This window comes from Papio anubis, chromosome 2, assembly GCF_008728515.1.
Source record: "Papio anubis isolate 15944 chromosome 2, Panubis1.0, whole genome shotgun sequence".
Classification (NCBI taxonomy): Eukaryota; Metazoa; Chordata; class Mammalia; order Primates; family Cercopithecidae; genus Papio; species Papio anubis.
Window position 1 is genome coordinate 135,936,033 of NC_044977.1, and position 26,923 is coordinate 135,962,955.

The 26,923-nt window shown below is 42.6% G+C and overlaps 1 protein-coding gene across 2 annotated transcripts in view; it reads right to left on the minus strand.

Moving 5' to 3' along the window:
* Nucleotides 1-17,604, minus strand: part of GMPS (guanine monophosphate synthase) — a 70,260-nt gene extending 52,656 nt beyond the window's left edge. Inside the window, exon 1 of one of the 2 annotated variants that reach the window (XM_003894924.2) lies at nucleotides 17,242-17,604. In XM_003894924.2, coding sequence (XP_003894973.1) covers nucleotides 17,242-17,268 — 27 coding nt within the window. In that variant the 5' untranslated portion in view covers nucleotides 17,269-17,604. Of the gene's footprint in view, nucleotides 1-840; nucleotides 1,330-17,241 lie in introns of those variants that run through there. The other variant, XM_009201485.4, reaches the window with a different exon arrangement.
* Between the last annotated feature and the right edge of the window lie 9,319 nt (nucleotides 17,605-26,923).

Consider the following 26,923-nt stretch of genomic DNA (forward strand, 5'->3'; position numbering starts at 1 on the left):
CTATAGGAGCTAAAAGATACTTTAAAAATTACACAAGGCAAGAGAGAACATGAATCAACATTAGTCTATGAACTCAGAACGACCAACCCTAAGACATACTCCAGCAAAATTGCTGGATTTAAAAAAACAAAAAAACCTTTGGGTATTTTAGATTAAAAGCACACATAATTTTTTAGGCTAAGGTGGGGGGATTACTTGAGCCCAGGAATTGTAGACTAGTCTGAGCAATACAGCAAGATCTTATCTCTTAAAAAAAATTAATAATTAAAAAAAAGGAATGTTGATAAACTTTACCAAGGTTTTTCATAAGAGGCCATCATCTCACATGTAACACTGAATGAAGCTGGAACCTAAAGTGTTAAATCAAAAAGTTTAAGACTCTGTAGTTCTGTTATCTTACCATGTACTTATTCTACCCTACCCCTTTTTATTTTTAAAAATTTTAACCTAAAGAAAAGTTGAAAGTTTGGTATAATAAACACCACTCTTCATCTATATCAATAATCAGTAACATTTTGCTATATTTGCTTTATTTCCATCTACATATACTTTTTCCACCTGAACGAGTTAAAAATAAACTGTATACCTTTCACTCCCCCAAAACCTTTTCAGCATGCATCTCCTACAAACAGGGACAATCTCCTATGTAACTACAATATCATTATCACATCCAAGAAAGTTAAAACTGATAATTATCTACATATAAGTTTCCCCAATTGTTGAAAACAAGGTGTTTATGGTTTTTTTAAAAATCCATGGTTTTTAAAAAAATCTATCAAGGACCACACACACAGCACACACATTTTCATTCACTGCCTCCTTCAACTATTCACTCCTCACCTTTGTATGGTCTTTTATGGCATTGACCTTTTTTAAAGATCAGACCAGCTTTTTGTAGAATGTCCCACACTGGATCTCTTTGTTGTATCATGATCAAATTCTAGATCAACATTTAACAAGAAATTTACATTGGTAATGTTACCATGCCTCCTCTTGATGTGATACAATGGCAAAGACACAATGTCATTTTGTTCCATTGCTGGTGATACTGAGTTTGGATAACATGCCAGTGTGCTTAAAAGAAAGAAAAAAATAATCAGATTCAAATCTTCCCTTTGCTCAAAACCTTACAGTGACTTCCTCTTAGAATGTTCAATAAAGCTCAAAATATTTCCCAAGACCTGTAAGAACCTGGCCTATTCTTTAGCCAAAACTGCTCTTAAAATTCTCTATAGCTCCAGAGTGGTATGCTGTCTTTTCTGGCTGAAAAATCCCCAAAACAGGAATGAATCATTTCAAACTTGCCAAGTGAAAGCAGCCAGGCATCTCTGAAATTACAATATATCTTAAAATTCCACTAGTCCAATGACACAACTATTATTGCCATTGTTAATTGTTACTCATATTGAGTTACATAAAGTTGCAGAAAAGCTTTTCCTTTAGGGAAAGGGATTCCCAGTGTGTCTCAAGGAATTTCCCATAGAACAGCCATGTCTGTAATCCGAGCTACACTGGAGGCTGAGGCACTAGAATCACTTGAACCTGTGAGGCGGAGGCTGCAGTGAGCCAAGATCATGCCACTGCACTCCAGCCTGGGCTGTAACAGAGCGAGACTCTGTCTCAAAACAAAAAACAAAACAAAACGAAAACCCACGTGTAAGTAGGACATGAGTCTTTCAAGTTTGTCTAAATAAGTCTCTTTCTACATGCAGGTTAAACATCCTTAATCCAAAAACCTGAAAAATTTTGAGCACCGATATGATGCTCAAATGAAATGTTCATTGGTGCATTTTGGATTTTTGGATTAGTGGCACTCAAACAGTAAGTATAATACAAATACTCCGAAATCCAAAATCTGAAATACCTCTGATAAAAAATTCTAGGTATAGATGACAGTTACATAGTTGTTCGTTTTAGGTAACAAATGTATAAAATGCCTTTAGAAAACTGTGTTTATACCTGAGAGAAAATCTGGAAGTCACAAGACATACCCTGATGCAATAATGCACAGTATTAGATCTACATTTGGTCATAGAAGCAATGCTTACCAATTACCAACTGTTTCATGTTGCCTAAATTATGACCACTGTTGTTCCATTGGTCTTATACTAACAAATGTGTAGCTATTAAACAATATGAACAAAAATTTCAATCACTTAATTCATCTGAGTTCATTTTCACTCCCTCCTTTAATCTGAGTACACAACACATAGGATTCTATGGGAATGCCTTCAATAAATTACTATGTTTAAGTTTTCAATGTTCGATAGGTTTGGGAAATACAAGTCTCTACTGACATATAATGTTATCTCAGCTTTTCACCGCTCTTGGTTAATAACTTCATACACTGAGAAAACTCTTTTCCCTAATGAGATCTGAAGCTAGCAGGTATTCATTAAAGACTACTTAATTTCTACGTGTTATGTATATTGTTTCAAATTCAATTATTTTTCCTCCTTAACTGAACCAGTTTGTACCTGACTGCAGTTTCATCTTCTTTTGCTAACCAAACACATCTCTTAGTTTTTCAAAGTAATCCAGACTCTCTTCTACCCTATCACAAGGGGCCAATATTTCCTTTCAAGTTCATGTGGGCACCATCCCAGAATATAATGAACAGCTGAATATACTATCTAAATCAATGAACTAAAAAGCAATTTAGCTTTAACTTAGATACCAGTTCTAGCACCCACCTAAAGACAGCCAGAACCCCATACACATACCCAAACCATGGAATTGGGTGGACGAATTCTATCTTCTCAGGTAAAATGAATACAGTTCTACTGTATGTAATCTGTACATTATGAACACTAGGGGTAAGAAAATAGAACAATTCTCTATTATCTTTTTCTTCTAATTTGAGCGGAAATTTAAAGTTGGTTCAGGGCCACAATTTCTAATCTGATTTTTTAACCTTTGAAATCAATGCCTATTTTCCCCTCGAGTTTCAATTATCCTAAGACTTGTCTTTCCAGAAAGTTAAGGCAATATTATTTTGTTGACACAATATACGTATGTGACCAGTTCTCAGATAACTAAGAAAAGTTGGCACTGTTGACTAAATGAAAGTATATTGTTCTTTGCCCTGTGATTTTTTTTTTTTTTTTTTTTGAGGCAGAGTCTCACTCTGTTGCCCAGGCTGCAGTGCAGTGGTGCAATCTCAGCTCACTGCAACCTCCCCTTCCCAGGTTCAAGTGATTCTCCTGTCTCAACCTCCTGAGTACTTGGGATTACAGGAGTGCACCACCATGCCCAGCTAATTTTTGTATTTTCAGTAGAGACGGGGTTTCACCATGTTGGCCAGGCTGATCTTGAACTCCTGACCTCAGGTGATCCACCTGCCTTAGCCTCCCAAAGTGCTGGGATTACAGGTGTTAACCACCATGCCTGGCCTGCCTCGTGATATTTAAATCCCTAAAATCTTCATTATAGCTAGTTTTTCTATTCAATAACAAGCATTAGCCAACTGAGGAACAAGGTTATCTTTGGGTAGGTTTAAACCAGTATCAATCAGCCCGAATCAATCTGCTTGTTTCCTAAAGTTGGCAACGTACACAATTTTGAAAAGGGTAAACATTCAGTAAAAACTGTTGTCAAATTATTAAAATATTAGAACAAAAAGTTCTGAACTGCGTTCAGTCTGATCAATTCTGTTCTGTTAAACTCCTTGGGTTTTTTCTTACGTTCACCTCTAGTTGTCCTGACTCACTCTGCATTCCTGTGGTGACGGAGATCTACTATTTTAACAAAAATTACTTTTGAAGGTGATTTCAAGTGTGTGCACATGTGTAGCCTGCTTGCATGAAGAACCAAAGGTATCTTGCAAAGAAGCGAAGAAATGAAAACAATACAAATGTATACCCAAACTCTGACTCGTTCTCTTCAGTTCATCTTCCCATACTATCAGTGTACTAAAGATGACCTTAAAACACAAGACAGTTTTTATGAAGAGATGAAAGATAATCAAAGGGCTATATTTTTCTAAATATACTGAATTTGTGAACACTCTTAATTTTGATTATCATATGATCACTATTCCTAAAGTATTTTTAAGATATTTATACATTTTTTTCCTTAAGATATAAATTAGGCCAGGCGCAGTGGCTCATGCCTGTAATCCCAGCACTTTGGAAGGCTGAGGCAAGTGGATCACTTGAGCTCAGGAGTTTGAGACCAGGCTGGGCAACATGGTGAAACCCCATCTCTACTAAAAATACAAAAATTAGCTAGGCGTGGTAGCCTGCGCCTACAGTTTTAGCTACTTGAGAGCCTGAGGTATGAGAATGGCTTGAACCCAGGAGGCAGAAGTTGCAATGAGCTGAGATCGTGCCACTGCACTCCAGCCTAGGTGACAAAGTGAGACTCTGTCTCAAAAACAAAAAGAAAAAAAATAAACTTTAAGTAATGGAGTGTCACAATTTCACAAGTGTTTAGTATGTAGGTAGTATGTGGTCCATTTTTCATGATGTTACTATTTTGTACTTCATAAACCCAGTCTCTTTTCTACATGTGACCCTTTCTATTATACAGCATACATTAATTGCACCATTGGAAATAATGAATAAAACCTGAAAAAACTATTTACAAAATTGGTAAAATAATACTGATAATGAGAATGAATCACGCATGTATTCTGACTCTACCAGAGTAACCACATAGTTAGCGAAGGAACATTTTTAAGTAAACTGTTACCAGTTCATGACAAAAAAAGAATACATAAGTTTTACATAAGCATCCATAAATTTGCATAACAAGTTGACAAAGTAATTTTATTTCTGTTGCATCTATAATAAATATCGGGGGCTTTTAAAATATATTAGATTTTATATTTTCATTTGTCTAGAAATATATTGTATTTTACAAAAGTAGCAGTCCTCAGTACTGGAAATTTTTTTAAAATGGTCTTCACTACAGATGTTTGAGAAGCACTGAAAAACAGTGGCTATTAAAACCATTAGGTAAAAGGTTAATGAGAAACCTGATAATGATGGATAAGTTGGTAATATCTGAATCAACCAATGCAGCTTAACACACAAAAACAGACAACCAGACATATGTAACTATCTTACTGTGATGCACTACATAAACATAAATGAAAGACTGGTCACATGTTGATAATTGCTGAACTGGATAGGGACATGAGGGATCATTATACTCTTCACTGTACTTATGCAAATGTTTTCAATTTTCCATATACAACAGTCTGCATCATTGGCCCTAATTCTTCACCGTTTCCTGTATCTATGATTTTATCACTTGAGTCTGCAGCTTGTCCTATTACAGATAGAATACACTTCCCTCACCTTTGTCACTGGGCTCAAGCACAAGACTTGCTTTGGCCAACGTAACGAGGGCAAAAGTCATAGTACGCCAAGCCTTAAGCAGTCTTCATTTATTTTATTTTATTTTATTTTTTTGAGACAGGGTCTCACTCTGTCACCCAGGTTAAAGTGCAGTGGCACGACCTCAGCTCACTGCAACCTCCGCTTCCCAGGCTCAAGCAATCCTCCCAGCTCAGTCTCCCAGGTGGCTGGGACCCCCCATGCGTGCACCACCACACCTGACTAATGTTCTGTATTTTTAGTAGAGACAGGGTTTCGTCATGTTGCCCAGGCTGGTCTAAACTCCTGAGCTCAAGTGATAACGCCCACCTCAGCCTCCCAAACTGCTGGGATTACAGGTGTGAGCCACCAGGCCCTGCTGCCTTAAGCAGTCTTAGTGTTTCCACTTGCCTCTTGGGCTTCTGCCACCATAACATCATGAGTGTACTAGTCTCAGGAAAAGGACAAGATCAAGTGGAGCTGAGCAATGTCAGCTGACCCACAAACTCATAAGCAAAAAATAAATGCTTATGTTTGTACGCCACTTAGATTTTATGATTGTTAATCAGCATTACTGTGGCAATAGCTAACTGAAATGCCACAGTACAATTTTAAAAATTAGTATATCATATGCCTTTGTGAAGATGTTTCTACCACCAGCCTAAGTAACATTTAAAAAACTAATATCAAACTGGGCACAGTGGCTCATGCCTGTAATCCCAGCACTTTGGGAAGCCAAAGCGGGTGGATCACCAGAGGTTGGGAGTTTGAGACCAGCCTGACCAACATGGAGAAACTCCGTCTCTACTAAAAATACAAAATTAGCTAGGTGTGATGGCACATGCCTGTAATCCCAGCTACTTGGGAGGCTGAGGCAGGAGGATCGCTTGAACCCAGGAGGCAGAGGTTGTGGTGAGCCGAGATCACGCCATTGCACTCCAGCCTGGGCAACAAGAGCAAAACTCCATCTCAAAAAAAACCCAAAAAACTAATATCAAAGCATCCATAGCAGGCTCTGAATTAACAACATACTTTGTCAAAACATCACATTGTGCCCCATAAATATATACAACAAATAAATATTAATAACATGTTTTGATTCTGCCTTTGCTGGCCATATACAACAGAAATACAAAGAGTGTAAGTCAAAATTGTACCAAATGTCTATAATTATGGTCATCTCTCTGTGACTTTGTCTTTATGATAAACGTTACACTGATTCTTTAGCTTTAGACATTAAAATACAAATGCACATTTATCGTTTTCTTTTAATAAGGGAGTAACTAATGAAGGAAAGACATCAGAGAAAAGAAACCACTGGGAAGCACTATTAACCTCTAGAGAGACAGACCTGGTTAACCCAAGATGTACCACATTAGACAGGATAATATGCCTAACAGACAAACCGATAAAGATTTTAATAACTGAAAAAAGTTTTTACTTAAAAATACTGCACCAAGTTTGCATTTTTTAAAAACATAACTTTGTTAAATCCAGAGGGCTTCTGATTCTATTTGTTGTTCAAGGGAATGTTGTGACAGAAATGTTCTATATCAATTGGGGTGACGGTTACATGAGTACATATATATGTCAAAACTCAAACTACATACTTAAAGATCTATGCACTTCACTGCATGTACATTTTACCACAATAAAAACAAGCAAAACAAAACACCTATTAGTAAGTTTTTTAAACTACCACCTCTCTCCACAAACCGATACTAAAGATACAAAGCTGATATAAAAAGATACTACCACAATGAGCAACTGTTACCCTCAGCCTTCCGGGGCACTGACGGTCAAGCTCTGCCAGCGTGTCAATAACAAGGCCAACAGTCATCCAAATCTAAGAGCCAGTCTGTTAAAAAACCATAAGTCAGATTAAATCCACCTTAGAAAAGATACAAAAATGATCTCAAAATGAAACAAAGACATAAATAAGAGCAAAAACTATAAAACTTTTATAAGAAAACATAGGTAATTACACAAATCTTTGTGATATGCATTGAATTAGGCAACAGTTTTTTAGATGACACCAAAAATGAAAGTGACAAAAGAAGAAATAAATTAAGCCTCAAAATTAAAGGTTTTGGTGCTTCAAAGAACACCATTAAGAAAGTGTAAAAAGATAATCCATAGAATGGCAGAAAATAATCACAAATCATATTGACAAGAAACATCTCTAGACTTAAAAAACAAAACAAAACAAAAAACTCTTAAAACTCAATAAAAAAGAAAAATAATCCAATTTAAAAATGGGCAAAAGAGTTAGCCAGGCATGGTGGCAGGGTCCCTGAAATCCCCGCTACTTGGGAGGCTGAGGCAGGAGAACTGCTTAAACCCAGAAGGTGGAGGTTGCAGTGAGCTGAGATTGTGCCACTGCACTCCAGCCTGGGTGACAGCATGAGACTCCGCCTCAAAAAAAAAAAAAAAACAAATGGGCAAAAGACCTGAACAGGCATTTCTCCAAAGAAAATATATAAATGGCCAATAAGCACATGGAAAAAATGCACATAATCAGTCATTAGGGAAATGCAAATTAAAGCCAGAATGAGATCCCACTTCACAGCGACTCTGATGGCTATAATCAAAAAGACAAGTAGGTCAGGCGTGGTAGCTCATGCCTGTAATCCCAGCATTTTGGGAGGCCGAGGCAGGCGGATCACCTGAGGTCAGGAGTTCGAGGCCAGCCTGACCAACGTGGGAAAACCTCGACTCTACTGAAAGTACAAAAATTAGCCAGTGTGGTGGCGCACGCCTGTAATCCCAGCTACTTGGGAGGCTGAGGTGGGAGAATCATTTGAACTGGGGAGGTGGAGGTTGCAGTGAGCCGAGATAGCACCACTGCACTCCGGCCTGGGCGACAGAGACTCTGTCTCAAGGGGAAAAAAAAGGATGTGGAGAAATAGTGATGGCTAATTTCAGGTATAAACTTCACTAGACTAATAATACCCAGAGAGCTGGTAAAGGATTATTTCTGGGTATGTCTCTGAGGGTGCTTCCAGGAGAGACTGGCATTTGAATCAGTAGACAGAGAAAGGAAGATCGACCCTCATCCAATGTGGGCAGGCATTATCCAATAGGCTGAGGCCAGGGCAGAACAAATTCAAGGCAGGGGAAAGTCGAATTATCTCCCTTCTGGAGCTAGGACACCTTCTGCCCTTATATATAAGAACTTCAGGATATGGCCTTCGGATTCCAGGACTTGCACCAGCAGCCACTCTCCCATCGTCCTCTTACCAACCCTCTTCCACCAAGGTTCTCAGGCCTTCAGACTGAGAGTTACACCATGGACTCCCCCAGTTCTCAGGTCTTCAGACTTACACGAAGTAATGCTACCAGCTTGGTGGGTTCTCCAGCCTGCAGACAGTCTATCGTGGGACTTCTCAGCCTTCATAATTGTGTCAGCCAATTCCCCTAACAAATTTCCTCTCATATTTCTCTATATATACATATCTATTATCTATTTCTCTGTCTATAGCCTACTGTTTTTCTGGAGAATCTTAACATATACTGCTACACAGCAGACAGAAATATAAAATGTTGCAGCTGCTTTGGAAAACAGTCTGACAGTTCACTAAAACGTTAAACGGAGTCACCATATGACCCAGAAATTCCACTCCTAGATATATACTCAAGAGCATGAAAACTTTTGTCTAGATAAAAACTTATACAGAAATGTCCACGGCAGCATTATTCACAATATCCAGAGTGAAAACAACCCAATGTTCACCAACTGATGAGTAGATAAATATAAGGTGGTATACATACAATGGAATATTAGCAGGTAATAAAAAGGAATAAAGTACTTACACATGCTACAAGATGAACCTTGAAAGCATTATGCTAAGTGAAAGCCACAAAACACCATATATTTTAAGATTCTAGTCACAAAATGTCCAAAATAGGTGCTATGGTCTGAATGTTTGTGTCCCCCTAAAATTCATATGTTGAAACCTAATCACCAATGTGGTATTAGGAGGCGAGGTCTTTGGGAGGTGGTTAGAGCATGAGGGCAGAGCCCACACGGATAGGATTAGTACCCTTACAAAAGAGGCCCTAGGGGCCGGGCACAGTGGCTCACGCCTGTAATTCTAACACTTTGGGAGGCCAAGGTAGGTAGATCGCCTGAGGTCAGGAGTTCATGACCAGCCTGGTCAACATGGCAAAACCCTGTCGCTACTAAAAATACAAAAATTAGCTGGGCATGGTGGCACATGCCCAGCTACTCAGGAGGCTGAAACAGGAGAATCGCTTGAATCCAGGAGGCAGAGGTTGCAGTGAGCTGAGATCACACCACTGTACTAGTGAGACTCTCAAAAAAAAAAAAAGAGGCCCCTCACCTTGCACATAGAAGTGCAGGAAGCACTTCTATGAACCAGGAAGTGGGCCCTCACCAGGCACTGAATCTGCAGGTCCCTTGATTTTGAACTCAGCACTCAGAATTGTCAGAAATTTTTGTTGTTCATAAGCCACTCAGTTTCTGGTATTTTGTTTTAGCGGCCCCAACAGACTAAGACAATTGGCAAATCTACTGACAGAAAATGAATTTGTGGTTGACTAGGATTGGGAGGGAGGAGTGGTTGCAGGAAAATGGGGCCTTTGCTAAAGGGCAGAGGATCTTTTGGGGGAGGGGGGATGAGAATGTTTTAAAATTAACTGTACAAATGGGGGGTGATGGTTGTATAAATCTATGAATACACTAAGAACTATGGGGTTGGACACTTTAAATAAGCAAAGTACATGGTCTGTGAATTATATCTCAATAAAGCCATTATAAAAATAATGTTTTTTAAAGAAAAGTAAATGGTAGAATCCAGATTGGGGACATGGATGTTGACTAAAATTTCTTTTAATTTGCTTGCGAAATAATAAAGCATAGGCCGGGCGCGGTGGCTCAAGCCTGTAATCCCAGCACTTTGGGAGGCCGAGACGGGCGGATCACGAGGTCAGGAGATCGAGACTATCCTGACTAACACGGTGAAACCCCGTCTCTACTAAAAAATACAAAAAAACTAGCCGGGCGTGGTGGCGGGCGCCTGTAGTCCCAGCTACTCGGGAGGCTGAGGCAGGAGAATGGCGTGAACCCGGGAGGCGGAGCTTGCAGTGAGCTGAGATCCGGCCACTGCACTCCAGCCTGGGTGACAGAGCAAGACTGTCTCAAAAAAAAAAAAAAGAAATAATAAAGCATAATAAAGTTCTACTACTACCAGTAACATCAAAATAATGATGTATCTACAAGTACTTTTGTTCATCTAAAATTTCCCAAATTAATCAGAGATCGTTGATCCAAAATTTGTCCGAAGCAGAATTTTAGAAATCTGGAGTCCTAAATTTACATTCGTAATAGTATTCAGGAGAATTACTGAGACTCGTTCTCCAAACTGCAAATGAGGCAGAAGTAAATTAAATTTACATGGACTGCTGTGAGTTTTGAGATTAAAAGGCTACTGTTTTTCCAGTGACAAACAGGAGTAACTAAACAGAAAACTTCACATGCCCAGGCAGCTTTAAAGGTTTGGGAAACATCCCTTGCAAGTGTTATGGCAGACTAGAGAAGATTATTTTACCTCTTGGTCAGGTTCAGCATTGCTGGCTCACCACTTTTAAAAAACAAGTAATTAATGACACTCAATTTTCAAGAATTTTAGGGTAATACTCTTATTATATAATTAACTCAGAAAAATAATGCTAATGTATACACATTAGACTTAAATTTTAGCCAAATTTTAAATACATATCACTGGGAGAAATCAGAGCCAAACTCAGAACAATACGTGCTCTATAACTGGAGTGACCATATGGTCCAGTCTGCCCAGGACTCTCCTGATGTACATCTGTTATTCCGGTATCCCACCCAGCTTAACATTTGTCTCAGATTTTTCTTTTTAACAACATACTATGAATAACTGCATTAAAGTAAAATAGGATGGGTTTGTTAAACTTTCACCTTATATTTAATACCACCTTCAGCTATGGCTTTGTCTAGTGTCGTGTGGGTTGCAAGCATAGCAAACAGAGTTCTCACTTTTAACTTCTCATTCAGTCTGAATGCCAAATACTGATAACACATCTTTCCTGACTCTTTTCTGATAAAATCAAGTACACTTGGACACAGGCAATTAAGGATAGCTAACTCTATCTAGTCTTGGGTGATGATAGGAGAAATATCTGAAGTTGCTGTTCCTGCCAGCTACTCATGTACCTCCCAGTTGTGTTACAGCCACTCCTCACCTTGCAAGATGCACAGGAGCCTCAAGGCCATTATAAGCTGGGTCACTGGGAAATATGGGGTATTTGTGTAACACATGCAGGAAAGAGATGTTATACGTCCCTGTGTATAATGTACAGAAGACAGTAATCTGAACACTCTTGCTAAAGGAGTTTTGCCATTTACTTACTAATCGTATTGTGCAAATCTACAATTTTATTGTGCAAATCTACAATTTTATTTTGCAGCAATTATTATAAATTTAAATTTTCCACACCTTCTTTTTTTATGCTCATGTGCCCCAGTTTAGAGATCTTACTCCCTTTCACATAACAATCTTAATGAGTGTATAAACTTAACTATATAATCTCCTAGGTCCTCAAAACCATGAACCTGAAGCCATAGCAAGGGTCCACCAACAAGAAAAGCAATTGACTGTTATGTTTTTACTATAATAAAGCTATTTTTTTAACCACCATCATTCTTGAGCAAATACAGAAACATCTCTATTCCACAATAAGCATGAAAAGAATAATATTCTACACAACCCAGAATTATATATGCCATACAGAGATTTAAAATTCTATGAAACAATTACTTTTCTGTTGATTCACAAAGTGCTTCAGAACTATGCATTAACCCTGATACCTTCATTCATTTTCAGCATCTAAACATGGTTTAGGTTAGAAAGAGGCATAAAAACAAAGTTTAAGGCCAGGGCCGGACATGGTGGCTCATGCCTATAATCTTAGCAGTTTGGGAGGCAAGGCAGGCGGATCACCTGAGCCCAGGAGTTCGAGACCAGCCTTGGCAACATGGTGAAACCCCATTTCTACTGAAAGTACAAAAGTTAGCCAGGCACGGCGGCATGCGCATTTAGTCCCAGCTACTCGGGAGGCTGAGTCAGGAGAATTGCTTGAGCCTGGGAGGCGGAGGTTGCAATGAGGGGAGATCATGCCACCGCACTCCAGCCTGGGTGACAAAGCAAGACTGTCTCAAAACCAAACCAAACAAAACAAAACACAAAGTTTAAGGCTAGGTGTAGTGGCTCACACCTGTAATCCCAGGACTCTGGGAGGCCAAGGCGGGCGACTCACCTGAGGTCAGGGGTTCTGAGACCAGCCTGGCCAACATGGTGAAACCCTGTCTCTACTAAAAATATAAAATTAGCCGGACGTGGTGGCACATGCCTGTAATCCCAGCTACTCGGGTAGCTGAGGCACAAGGATCACACAAGAATCACTTGAACCAGGGAGATGAAGGTTGCAGGGAGCCAAGATCATGCCACTGTACTCCAGCCTGGGCAACAGAGCCAGACTGTCTCAAAAAAAAAAAAAAAGAAGAAAAAGAAAACAAAGTTTAAGAATGTCTCACAACAGTAAAATTTGATTATTCTGGGTAGCAAATAATTATTCGTTACTTCAAACAACATCCTTTGGAGTGTAATTCATTAACCTTAAAAAAGTATCAAATACATTTGTACAAGTATAGGACAAGTCTATACTTTTTGTAAAAATTCTTAAAAGACTGAATTGTTTTCCTTAAGTGACAAGTTGGCCCACGCTAAAGGCAATGTCATCTGAGATTCCTGGAGGAATTTCAAAACCTTTCAAGTCTAAGAACATACTACACTAAAAACCATTCCTTTTGTCTGCAGCAGTTCTTCCACTCTAAACGAATATCCTAACGGAATAAAATCTGAAAAATCTAACTTTTATCTAAGAAAAAAATTTACTAAGTTGTGACAAAAGTTGATACAGTTGTTTAATTCTCAGTGCATCCTGGATAAAAATCCCAGGTTATATTCCCATTGCATTCAAAATCTTAAATTTGGAAATTCCAAACTTAAAATTAACATTATTATTTTATTTTATTTTATTTTATTTTATTTTATTTTTTTTTGAGACAGAGTTTCGCTTTTTGCCCAGGCTGGAGTGCAATGGCGCGATCTCGGCTCACCGCAACCTCCGCCTCCCGGGTTCAAGCAATTCTCCTGCCTCAGTCTCCCGAGTAGCTGGGATTATAGGCATGTGCCACCACCCCGGCTAGTTTTGTATTTTTAGTAGAGACGGGGTTTCTCCATGTTGGTCAGGCTGGTCTTGAACGCCCGACCTCAGGTGATCCACCTGCCTCGGCCTCCCAAAGTGCTGGGATTACAGGCGTGAGCCACCGCGCCCGGCCAAAATTAACATTATTAAATGCCATTAAAGATTCTGTATTACCTGTAATCACTAAGGGAGTGTTTATAAAACATCTTTCATCCAAGTATGATATAACCTAGTCATAACCTCTCAATGAAGGTGATAGGACAGGTACCACCTTTACTACAAACAAGAGTCTCACCCTTAGATGGGGGAAAGGAGAAGGAAACTTGACAAGTCACCCAAAGCTCTACTCTGATAATGCTGCCTTAATAAAACTCAAGAAAGTTACTATGTCAAATACACCCTTGCCATAATAAAAAGTTTTTAAAGAAAAGCTGATCACCTATGCTGTGAGGATGCAAAGGTGTAAGAATGACACAATGGACTTTGGAGACTCAGGGGCAAAGCGTGGGAAGCGGGTGAGGGATAGACTACAAATTGGGTGCCGTGTATGCTGCTCGGGTGATGGGTGCACCAAAATGTCACAAATCACCACTAAATAACTTACTCATGGCCGGGCACAGTGGCTCACGCCTGTAAATCCCAGCACTTTGGGAGGCCGAGGCGGGCAGATCACGAGGTCAGGAGATCGAGACCATCCTGGCTAACACGGTGAAACCCTGTCCCTACTAGAAATACAAAAAAATTAGCTACAGGTGGCAGGCACCTGTAGTCCCAGCTACTTGGGAAGCTGAGGCAGGAGAATGGCGTGAACCCGGAGGCGGAGCTTGCAGTGAGCCGAGATCTTGCCACTGCACTCCAGCCTGGGCAACAGAGCAAGACTCCGTCTCAAAAAAAAAAAAAGAACTTACTCATGTAACTAAATGACACCTGTTCCCCAATAACATATGGAAATAAAAAAATTTAAATAAGTAAAATCCTGGCCAGGCACAGTGGCTCACTACTGTAGTCCCTGCACTTCCGGACGCTAAAGTGGGAGGATCGCTTGAGCCCAGGAGTTCCAGACCAGCCTGAGCAACATAGCGAGACCTGTCTCTACAAAAAACATAAAAATTAGCAGGGCGGGGTGACCCATGCCTGTACTCCCAACTACTCATGAGGCTAACGAGGTCAAGGCAACAGTGAGCTGTGATCACACCACTGCACTCCAGCTTGGGTGACAGAGCAAGATCCTGTCTAAAAAATATATAAATTAAAAATTAAATGAAGTACTGTCTATAAAAAATAATTAAAATATCCCAAATGCTTTTAGAGCTTTTAGGTCCCTCTCTAGTTTCTATCATGCAAAAATGCTGTTTCAGAAAATCCTGATAACTGAAATGTACCAGAAACAGAAATCAAAACCAGCTCTTGCCCAACTTTTAATTTATGAACTAAGATACACACAGCAAAGGCCCAATCAATGTACAAAGCAAGCCCTTCCTCCCAAGGGAAAGGTGGTTCAATGGTAGGCTATGCAAAATAAGACTCCTACTTATTTCCAGGTGGGCCTCTTAGAAATACGCATAATATAGTAGGTGATATAAGGTATTTCCCATATTTAATATCTCTTTACTTAAAATGTTTATGATCAATGGCATGTTATGGTTTGTCAGGACTTTTTTTATCCTCAGGGGTACATACAATGATCACAGATTTGATTAAATATGTTAATTCTCCAGATGTTCCTCCTGAAAATGCTTCCAATTCAGTCCAAAACTAATCGTTCACATAGTTTTTTAAATGTTTAATTATGCTATAAAACATAAAGAACCTTGAAATAAAATTAATTCACCTTAGGCTCAAATATAGCAAACGGATAAGATTATCTTTGTAATTCCAAGTCGAGCAAAACAAAAAATACCAGTTAGGAAGAAGAAAAATCCTCTTATATACTCTGGAAAGAGATCTTAACACTTTCCTGTCACTTAGTTTTGTGAAAACACTCCTCTCAAACGCACTATGTATCTTTCAAAGCCCATAAATTTTCAGTCCTTCTAACACGTTATTTCATCTATCAGCATAAAGATGAATCTTTCCAATGAGTTGTAAGGCTCAAAACTAGACAGAAAAATGCTTTGCAAGTAAACTAGTATGCAGGAAAGAGCTGAACAATGAGGTTTACATTTGCTTCTGCGGTCAGAAACTAAAGGTTTGTGTGTTCTTCACCAGTTTTACAACCCTCAGAAAGAGCTCCCCGGACCCAAGCACCACTGGTGCCTTGGTTAAAAGAGTTAAAATCAGCTACCTTATAATCTTTACTCATTTGTTCAACAAATACTTTTTGAATTACTACCAGGTGCTAAGCAACCATTCAAGAGTACCTCCTAAGACGTGACCCTTGAGCACCTTTTAAAGAGAATGTTAAAATTCTGCCTGTATAAAGCACTATTATCTGACGTAGAGCACCAAATTCCACTCGAAGTATATAATCCCACCTCCCGAATCAAATTTAATTAAGTTTTTTCCTAAAGCTAGGCCCTCAACAGCGTACAGGAGGAGGTATATATATCTTACTCAAGTAAATCGCAGTTCAAAACTGCGCGGTTTCCCGCAGGCAAAACTGACTTAGTGAAGGTCGGAAAGAACTCCAGGCCAATGAAAATGGTAATACAGAGGTGAAAGCGAAGGTGCCCAATTCAGAAGCGGGACGAAAGTACGAGAAAGGGTCTAAGAAAAAAGTGAGTTGGAGGCGAGGAGATGCGCAGCAGCGGTCAAACGTGCTCTCCCCGCCGGGTACGTCAAGGTGGCAACTTTTCCAGCACTCCGGAACTCCCGACTGTCCAGCCCTCGGGCGAGCTGGCACGGCTCGCATCCCGGGGAGCGACCCCAAAGGCGGGGAAGCGGGTTACCCCGCAAACCAGCAAGCTAGACAGGGAGTAAACTGGACGGGGGCGGGACCTGGACACACACCCTTTCCTCTCTGGGAAGGAAGCGGGGAGGGGGAACGGAGTGCGCGACCCCGGGGCCACCAGCCCTCACGCGGGCCTGCGGGGGCGTGGGGGGAGGGGGAAGACGGTGCAGCCCCGCGGGGTTCGTCCAGAACCGACCTAACCGCTACGGAGCCCAAGGCCGGCGGGGGAAATGGAGCGGGCCTCGCCGAGGGCAGGCGGGAAACCGGGTGGCGGGAAGACCAGAGGCCGGCCCAGCTCCAACGCCGCACAGGAGGCCTCGACCCTGCCCTGCCTTCGGCGGGCCACGGGAACGCCACAACAGGCCCCCAGCCTCCCAAAGGGACGGGGTGAGAGCCAAGGAAGCCCCCACCACGACACACAGACACACACGCCTGCTCACCTCCCTACCCCCACCCTCGGGCCGCGCTCGCGGGCTCTGCGCCCCACAGCGGCGCGGGGGAGGCGGGGGCCATCGGCGCGGCCGCGGGAGCTGATGCCCTCCCCGACGCCCGGACCTCGACACGCAGACAGAATCAACAAAGCATTGCCGCTCCCGAGAAAAATCATGCCACAGGCCCCGACCAGGGACTCTCCGACGCATGGCTGCCCGGGCCGCAGGGCTGCGCGGACGGGCTGGGGGAAGGGGTGGGGAAGGGCCCCGCGGGGTGGCTCCCCGGTCCGGGAGCCTCGCCTCCGCCGGGATGCGGTGCTGCAGGGACCCCCACGCTGACCTTGGAGTCTCCGTTGCACAGAGCCATCGGGGCCAGGGCCGGGGCCGCGGCGGTGACGGCGACAGTACGAGACGGGGCGGGAGGGTGCCGGAAGGGTCGGCGCCGCGGGCCGAGGCTGAGAAGGAGGCCTGGTCGAGGAGCAGCCGGCAGCGGAGAGGAGCCAGCCGCCAGAGAAGCGCCGAATGGAGCAACAGCAGCAGAGCGCGGGCCCCAGCGCCGCGGGAGAGGAGACCAGCAGCGCGCACGCTGCCCCCGCCTCCTGCTTCCGCCCCGGCCGGCCACTGGGAGGAGCCAGAGCCCGTTCGGCTTGGCAGCCGAGCCTCAGATACCCTCCACAGCCGCCGCCAAACCGGCCGGCCCTCGAGAGGAGGGGCTCGCGGCGTCTGGCCCCGCCCCCAGCCCCGTCCCAGCCGGCAAAACTGGCCGGGTCTCCGGCGGCCCGCCCTTAGGAGGAGGAGCCCGCGGCACCCACCGGCTCCGCCCCTCCCGCCCTCGCACCGAAGAGCCAGCCCCGGGAGGCGGGGCCTGTGGCGCCGGCCGGGAGAAAAACCGAAGCCGAATCCGAGCCAGTTTGCTTCTACCCGATTTGCGTGCTACGTTGGACGACTGCGGGAGACTGGCGGCACCAAGGAGGCCTCCTGAGAGCTGGGCCTCTGGCGGAACTCTTAGCCGGTGGCGTGGCCTTATCTCAGGTTGTCGGACATGAAGGAGGCCAAGGCTGCTTTGGAAAGTTCCGTGACCATATCTCAAGGATGTCATTGTAGGAACTGATCACTTAGATACTTGAAAAGTTATACAGTTTCCCACAAAAAGTTCTACAGCAGGTGCAGTATTTCCAAAGAAAAGGGAGTTTGGGAGTGGTATTCTGGTGAGCAGCTGGCCCAGGGAACTGGTCATGAAGCTCTGTTTGCACAGCAATGTTTTTATTGGAATTGTTTGTGGGGAAGGGGCTGCAGTCCCTCCACCTATCCCTTGGCGACCATCAAGATGAGGTGTTACATTGAATTTGGTTACCTGGAGGCCTAAATCGAGATTGGGGTATAAAGAATAATACTTGAGATGGCTTCCAGCTAACAAAGCCTTTCCACAAATATTGTTATTATAATACAGCCAACATTCTACTGCAGTTCATTCTTGTGTCAGACTCTAGTTCGGGTGTTAAGGAGCCAAAGTGAGAAAACACTTTGAAAACTAACTTTAACCAGTCCCGTGAAAGTAGTAAGGTAGGATTGATGTTCTTACCCTTTTTACAAATGAGGAAATTGAGGGGTAGTGAGATAATGTGCCTCTCAGTATAGATTGTAAGGGCTCCCTAATCTGGGAAAGAGTAGACAAGTTTATTAGTGAAATATTTACAAAAACGAAAGGCCCAAGGTCCTAGTGGGCCTGAGACTCAAGTATTTTGCTTATCTTTTTATGAACCGAAAATTGAATATTTGAACTCTCCAAAGCCATGGATACTGGCTTCTCTGGGTAGGTCTGCATGCACAATCTAAAGAAGGGTGTAGTAACCAATAGGAGAGCCTCAACTTACATAAACATCCACCCCCAATGGAATGGAATGTGATATGATATACTGGCATTAAGGATTGGCTAAATCCCATCTATCTTAAACAATGCTTAGTTTAAATATATTCTAGGCTAGGCATGGTGGCTCACACCTGTAATCCCAGCACTTTATGGGAGGCCGAGGAGGGTGGATTACCTGAGGTCAGAGTTCCAGACCACTCTGGCCAACATCATGAAACCCCGTCTCTACTAAAAATACAAAAATTAGCCAGGCGTGGTGGTGTGTGCCTATAATCCCAGCTACTCAGGAGGCTGAGGCAGGAGAATCGCTCGAACCCGGGAGGGGGAGGTTGCAGTGAGCCAAGATCATGCCTTTGCACGCCAGCCTGGGCGACAAGAGTGAAACTCCGTCTCAAAATAAATAAATAAATAAACAAACAAATTCTAGTGGTTAACTGTGCTTAATGGCTAAGAATATTGGCATGCACACAATGTAGGATCCTGATTCCTAAGTTCTTCTTTAGCTTCTGACTCTATTGACCCATCCCTCTTTGTTGAAACTGGATTTTCTTTAAAATGCACCAAAAAGTTGTCTTTTCATCGCTGTGATTGCTCTTGGTTGCCTTTGCTTGCTCCTTTTCCAGTATCTGTCCTTCAGGAGCTTTAAGGTCTAGATTTCTTCAGTATTTCTATTCCTAATCCTTCTCTCATCTTACTCTTCCTTGGGGCACTTGTTTAAAAATATAGACTTGTTGGCCAGGTGCGGTGGCCCACACCTGTAATATCAGCACTTTGGGAGGCTAAGGCAGGTGGATCGCCTGAGGTCAGGAGTTTGAGACCAGCTTGGCCAACATGGTAAAACCCCGTCTCTACTTAAAAATACAAAAAATTAGCCAAGTGTGGTGGTGGACACCTGTAATCCAGCTACTCTGGGAGGCAGAGGTTGCAGTGAGTGAAGATGGTGCCACTGCACTCCAGCCTAGGCAACAAGAGTGAAACTCCATCTCAAAATAAATAAATAAATAAAATATAGACTTGTTTTTAAAATACCCTTAATATGCTCTATGTTTTAACAACTCTCTTCTGTGCTCCAGACCCAGATAACTATGTTCATCCTCAGTTCGATTGTCAATGTCATGTTAGGCCCCAAACTCAACAAGTCAAAACAAAACTTCTCTCCCAATCTCCCAAACTTCATATTGACACTTACTTTTTCTTTTTCTTTTTCTTTTTTTTTTTAGACGGAATTTCACTCTTGTTGCCCAGGCTGGAGCGCAATGGTGCAGTCTCGGCTCATTGCAACCTCCACCTCCTGGGTTCAAGCAATTCTCCTGCCTCAGCCTCCCGAGTAGCTAGGATTACAGGCACCCCCCATCACGCCTGGCTACTCGTTGACACTTATTAGGGAGAAAACATTCAGTCTTTCACAAATAACCTGTGGGTTTTCATAGATGCCCTTTGTCAAGTTGAGGAAGTTTCCTTCTGTTCCTCTTTTGCTGAAAGTTTTGGTCAAGAATGGATGCTGTGAAATGCTTTTTCTGTGGCTATTCAAATAACTATATAGTTTTTCTTTTTTCAGTTTTTGAATGTGTTAAATTACAATGATTGATTTTGTTTGTTTATTTGTTTGTTTGTTTGTTTGAGATGGAGTTTCACTCTTATTGCCCAGGCTGAAGTGCAATGGTGCAATCTTGGCTTACTGCAACCTCCACCTCCTGGGCTCAAGCAATTCTCCTGCCTCAGCCTCCCAAGTAGCTGAGATTACAGGCGTGTGCCACCACACCCAGCCAATTTTTGTATTACTAGTAGAGACCGCGTTTCACCGTGTTGGCCAGGCTGGTCTCGATCTCTTGACCTCAAGTGATCTGCCCGCCTCAGCCTTCCAAAGTGCTGGAATTACAGGCATGAGCCACCGCGCCTGGCCCTGTTTCATATATTTTGTTTGAGTTTTTTTGTTTGTTTCAGGCAGGAGGGTAAATCCAGTCCCTGTTACCTCTTCTTTGACAGAAGCAGAAGTCTGGAAACCTTTTCTTTGTTGTTATTCCTGAAGATCCATGTCCGCTGAATGGAAGTCTCTTTTAATGGTACATTGAGGCAGCTTAAACCTACAAAGTCTTCCTTCTTTGCTTGTCATATAAATATTTTTGTTAAGGGACAAGGTTGCCTTGAATTCAAAAATCTTAGGCAACATAGAACAGTGATGTTGAGTCCTTTAAATGCAATTGTATGCTTTCTAGGACCAATACATTTTTTCAAAATACAGTTGCTAAAACCCACAGATAGAAATTTCATACAATGTTTCAGATTTGGTATGTATGTATCATGTCATAAAATATGTATTTCAGGCATCATCCATGGTTACCTTATTTCATCTTTCAAAATGTTTAATATTTTCAACCTCCCATTAACAAAAAATTAACTTGTAAACTTATGAAAAATATTAGTTGTTAAGATGTGGAAAGAGGTACACAGTTTTGCAAAATTATTTTAGGGCAGTATATGAGTTTTGTTTGTTTGTTTGTTTGTTTGTTTTTGAGACAGAATCTCACTCTGTTGCCTAGGCTAGAGTGCAGTGGCACAATCTCAGCTTACTGCAACATCTGCCTCCTGAGTTCAAGTCATTCTCCTACCTCAGCCTCCCAAGTAGCTGGGACTACTGGTGTGCACCCCCATACCTGGCTAATATTATTTATTTATTTATTTATTTATTTATTTATTTATTTATTTATTTTGAGACAGAATCTTGCTCTTGTCACCCAGGCTGGAGTGCAATGGCGCAAACTTGGCTCACCGCACCCTCCACCTCCTGGGTTCAAGCGATTCTCCTGCCTCAGCCTCCTGAGTAGCTGGGATTACATGTACGCACCACTACGTCTGGCTAATTTTTTTGTATTTTTAGTGGAGATAGGGCTTTGCCACGTTGGCCCAGCTGGTCTAGAACTCCTGACCTCAAGTGATCCACCCGCCTCGGACTCCCAAAGTGTTCAGATTACAGGCACGAGCCACTGTGCCCAGCAATTTTTTTTTTAATTGAAGACAACCATTCTAAAATACAAATGTGATCATTTTATGGCTCCCCATGGCTCTCAGGAAAAACTCCAAACTTCTAACATTTCTTATTAGGCTCTTGGAGGTTTGACTAGCCCTTATTTACCTTGCAGCCTGCTCTCTTACCACTGCCGCATCACTCTACTCTCTAGCCATATTAAACTGCTTCAATTCCATAAACATGACATGTTCTCTTTTGACGTGGGCCTTTTGTACATAAATATCTTCTGTGTGGAATATTTCTGATTCCCTCCCCACAACTCTGAAGTCTTGGGTTACATGTCTCCTCCTCTTGTGATCCCATAACCCTTTCCTCTTCATTAATACTTGCCACCTTCTACTTTTTTTGTTTTTGTTTTTGTGATGGAGTCTCGCTCTGTTGCCCAGGCTGGGGTGCAGTGGCGCAATCTTGGCTCACTGCCACCTCTACCTCCTGGGTTCAAGCAATTCGCCTGCCTCAGCCTCCCGAGTAGCTGGGATTACAGGTGCCCTCCACCATGCCTTGCTAATTTTTAGTAGAGATGGGGTTTTACCATGTTGGCCAGGCTGGTCTCGAACTCCTGACCTCAAGTGATCTGTCTACCTTTGCTTCCCAAAGTGCTCGGATTACAGGCATGAGCCACCATACCCAGCCTTCCTTTTACTGCTTTTATGTATTCACTTGTCTCTGTCCACAGAGAGACGCTGACAACAGTATCACTCCAATAGCAATAAGCAAAGCCAGCACCCAAATACTGCTTTCTAAATACCATTCTCCAGCAAGAGAAACCAGGGCTTCTTAGAGAAATGGCTGATTTCAGGACCAAAAAAGAGACAAGATGACTAGGAACAACTTTTTGTACCAGAAGTAAGGAAGTGCTCAAGGAATCATGGGGACATGTCAGAAGGACACAGAAGTCAGCTTGAAAGAGCTTTTACTGACCAAATAAAAAACAATATGTCAAAATAGACAATGATAGTAAACATTATGTCCACTGAATCAATTAGGAATATATCAGTCTATGCCAATATAAACAAATGAAAGATTAAATGGAGAGAAGAGAAAGTTCTTCCTTATAATGGAATGTTGACTAATAAACATACAAGGAATAATTGAATTAGAATATCTTCATTTTGCAACCATCATAAACATAATAAATTTAGGCAGTAAACATCAATGGATAGTAAAATTAGTGGGGGAAAGATGGATGAGGGAATGGGTTTTATTTATGTTGTCTCAGAGTATCTCCCCACAAAATAATTATCAATTATACAAGGAAAAAGAGTAACTTTACAATGGAGAAACATGAAGATATATCTTTACTCAAGGATCAAAATTAACATCAAGAGTAATGGAATAAATCAACACCATGTGTCACTTGATGGATGCAGTGAGATGTGCACAGTATTATCTTAGTAGTGTCTTGCCTAAAATGCATAGCCTGAATTTAATCATGAATAAACATTAGGCAAACCCAAATTGAGCCACAATCCATAAAATAGCTAGTCTGTAATTGTTCTCCTCATCTGTTGCTATATAACAACCCCCAACCTAGTGGCTTAAAACTACAACACAATTTTGCTGCTATTTGGGCAGGCTTCAGCAGGGGCAGCTTTTCTTCATCCTGTTGTGTCAGCTGGCATTGCCCAAAGCCCAACCCCACTAGGCCTTAGCTAGAGTAGTTCAAAGGCTAGAAGCTAGAATCATCTGAAGGCTTTCTCGCTCATATCTGTGATACCTGGGCTGGGACACTCAAACAGCTGAGGGCTAGAACAGTTGTAGTCCTCCTGGCATCTCTACCTCTATGTGGTCTCTCTATCACAGCTACTTCAGGTTAACTAGATTTCCTATGTGTCAGCTCAGGACTCCCAAGGAGAGTGTGGGGGTGAGTGGCAAGGGATGGGCAGTGAGATATCAAGCACTAGGTAGAAGCTGTGTGGTTTTTTCTAATCTAGTCTTAGAAATCACACAGGTTTACTTCCCTGCATTCTCTTAATTAAATGCATCACAAGACCCACCCAGATTTAAGGAGAGTGTTCTGGAAGAACATGTGGAACTGAAATCATGGTGCAATACTTGGAAAATAAAATTAGCCACAATAGGCTGAGTGTGTTGCCTCACACCTGTAATCTTAGCACTTTGGGAGGCCAAGGCAGGCAGATCATTTGAGGCCAGGAGTTTGAGACCAGCCTGGCCAACATGGCGAAAACCTATCCTACTAAAAATACAAAAATTAGCCAGGCATGGTGGCGCATGCCTGTAGTCCCAGCTACTTAGGAGGCTGAGGCATAAGAATCACTTGTACGCAGGAGGCGGAGGTTGAAGTGAGCTGATATGGTGCCACTGCACTCCACTCTGGGCCACAGAGTGAGACTCTATCTCAAAAAAATAAATAATCATGATAATAATAATAATAAATAATTTTAAAAGTAATCTTCACAAGATTCCTGTACAATGGGTGGTATACTTTTCTTTTTTCTTTTTAGAGGGAGTTTCACTTTTGGCGTCCAGGCTGGAGTGCAGCGGCGCGATCTCAGTTCACTGCAACCTCTACCTCCGGGGTTCAAGCAATTCTCCTGCCTCAGCCTCCCGAATAGCTGGGACTACAGGCATGCACCACCATGCCTGGCTACTTTTGTATTTTTAGTAGAGATAGGGTTTCACCATGTTGGCCAAGCTAGTCTCGAACTCCTGACCTCAGGTGAGCCACCTTCCTCAACCTCCCAAAGTGCTGTGATTACAGGCGTGAGCCACCACTCCCCGCCTCTTTTTTTTTTTTTTGGAGACAGAGTCTCACTCTGTCACCAAGGCTGGAGTGCAGTGGTGTGATCTGGGCCCACTGGAACCTCCCTTGCCCTTGTTCAAGCGATTCTCCTACCTCAGCCTCTGGAGTAGCTGGGACTATAGGCACACACCACCCCACCAGGCTAATTTTTCGTATTTTTAGTAGACACAGGGTTTCACCATATTGGCCAAGCTGGTCTCAAACTCCTGACCTCAGGTGAGCTGCAGGCGTTGGCCTCCCAAAGTGCTGGGATTACAGGTGTGGGTGACTGCGCCCAGCCTCGAGACCCAGAATTTTCTTTTTTTTTTTTTTTTGGAGACGGAGTCTTGCTCTGTCGCCCAGGCTGGAGTGCTGTGGCTAGATCTCGGCTCACTGCAAGCTCCACCTCCCGGGTTTATGCCATTCTCCTGCCTCAGCCTCCCGAGTAGGTGGGACTACAGGCGCCTGCCACTTCGCCCGGCTAGTTTTTTGTATTTTTTAGTAGAGACGGGGTTTCACCATGTTAGCCAGGATGGCCTCGATCTCCTGACCTTGTGATCCGCCCGTCTCGGCCTCCCAAAGTGCTGGGATTACAGGCTTGAGCCACCGCGCCCAGCCAAGACCCAGATTTCTAAGCTGAAAGTAAAATAACTGGAGTACATCCTAAGCCCAGGATACTGAACCTTGTCCATCAGACAAAAAGAGACTATCTTAAAAAACAGAACTTTAACAAACAAACAAAAAAAAACTCAGAAGTTTCCTGAATATGGCAGGATTTTACAGAATTTGGATCCCAGGATTTGGGCTCATTGCTAAGCAGTTGTATGAGGCCCTAACAGGGCCAGAGCATAAACCATTTAATGGTCAAAAAAACAAGAGGTTTTGGACCGGGTGCGGTGGCTCACTCCTGTAATCCCAGCACTTTGGAAGGCTGAGGCGGGCAGATCACAAGGTCAGGAGTTCGAGACCAGCCATAACCAACATGGTGAAACCCTGCCTCTACTAAAATACAAAAAATTAGCCAGGCATGATGGCAGGTGCCTATAGTCCCAGCTACTGGGGAGGCTGAGGCAGGGGAATCGCTTGAACCCAGGAGGCAGAGGTTGCAGTGAGCCGAGATCACACCATTGCACTCCAACCTGGGGGACAGAGTGAGACTTCGTCTCAAAAAAAAAAACAAAAAACGAGGTTTTATCCAAACAAGGAGGGGTTTGCACAATAATAAATCACACCGACTGTTCTTATATTAACAACTCAATTAGTTAAGCTAAAAATTAGTTAAACTAATATTAAACTAGTTAAACTAGTATTAAACTACAAATTCAAAATATTTACCAAAAGGCTACCTGGCTACATAATTTCTTTTTTTTTTTTTTTTTGAGACGGAGTCTCGCTCTGTTGCCTAGGCTGGAGTGCAGTGGTGCGATCTGGGCTCACTGCAAGCTCTGCCTCCTGGGTTCACGCCATTCTCCTGTCTCAGCCTCCCGAGTAGCTGGGACTACAGGCACCCGCCACCTCGCCCGGCTAGTTTTTTGTATTTTTTTTTTTTTTTTAGTAGAGATGGCGTTTCACCGTGTCAGCCAGGATGGTCTCGATCTCCTGACCTCGTGATCCGCCCATCTCAGCCTCCCAAAGTGCTGGGATTACAGACTTGAGCCACCGTGCCCGGCTCTGGCTACATAATTTCAATAGCTCCACTACTCGAACCATCTGGGACTTCATCAAAGGATACCTACCAAGTGTGACATAATTCCTACCTTTCCTAGGATCTTTAATAACTATCTTATTACTACTAATCTTTGGTCCTTATTTGTTTAACCTCCTTGTAAAGTCTGTGTCTTCTAGGTTGCTGTAGTTCAATGCCAAAATAATGGTCATACAGAGATTGCAGCCAATCCTTGCCTCATATTCAGACTCTCCTGATGCTCCACCCTTGGGACCCTCAGACCAAGCAGCCAGAGATTTGCATACCCTCGATAGGCAGCGCCAATGCCCCATTCAACAGAAAGTAAATACGTAAGATTGACTTCCTCCCTCATCAATCTGGAAAAATAAAAAGTAGTCATCTCTGAGACGGGAAAATGAGACAGGCATAATACAAGGTGGTTGCACAAAAATTTAATAATTTCAGGCAGCAGTTTCACGTAACAAGGAAAAAAACTGTTAAAATATTTGCATAAGGTAGAGGCTGATAAGACTCTAAAAACCAGGGTGTGGGCCAAACTCACTAAGGCTGACAGGACATAACATGGCGCTGGATTTGACCTAGGTTTCACCTAGGACCTAATTATATACTTATTAACATACTAAATCACACACCCACCAGTGCCATGACAGTCCCATATTTGGTTAAAAAATGGCACCACAGTTCTGAGAAATCT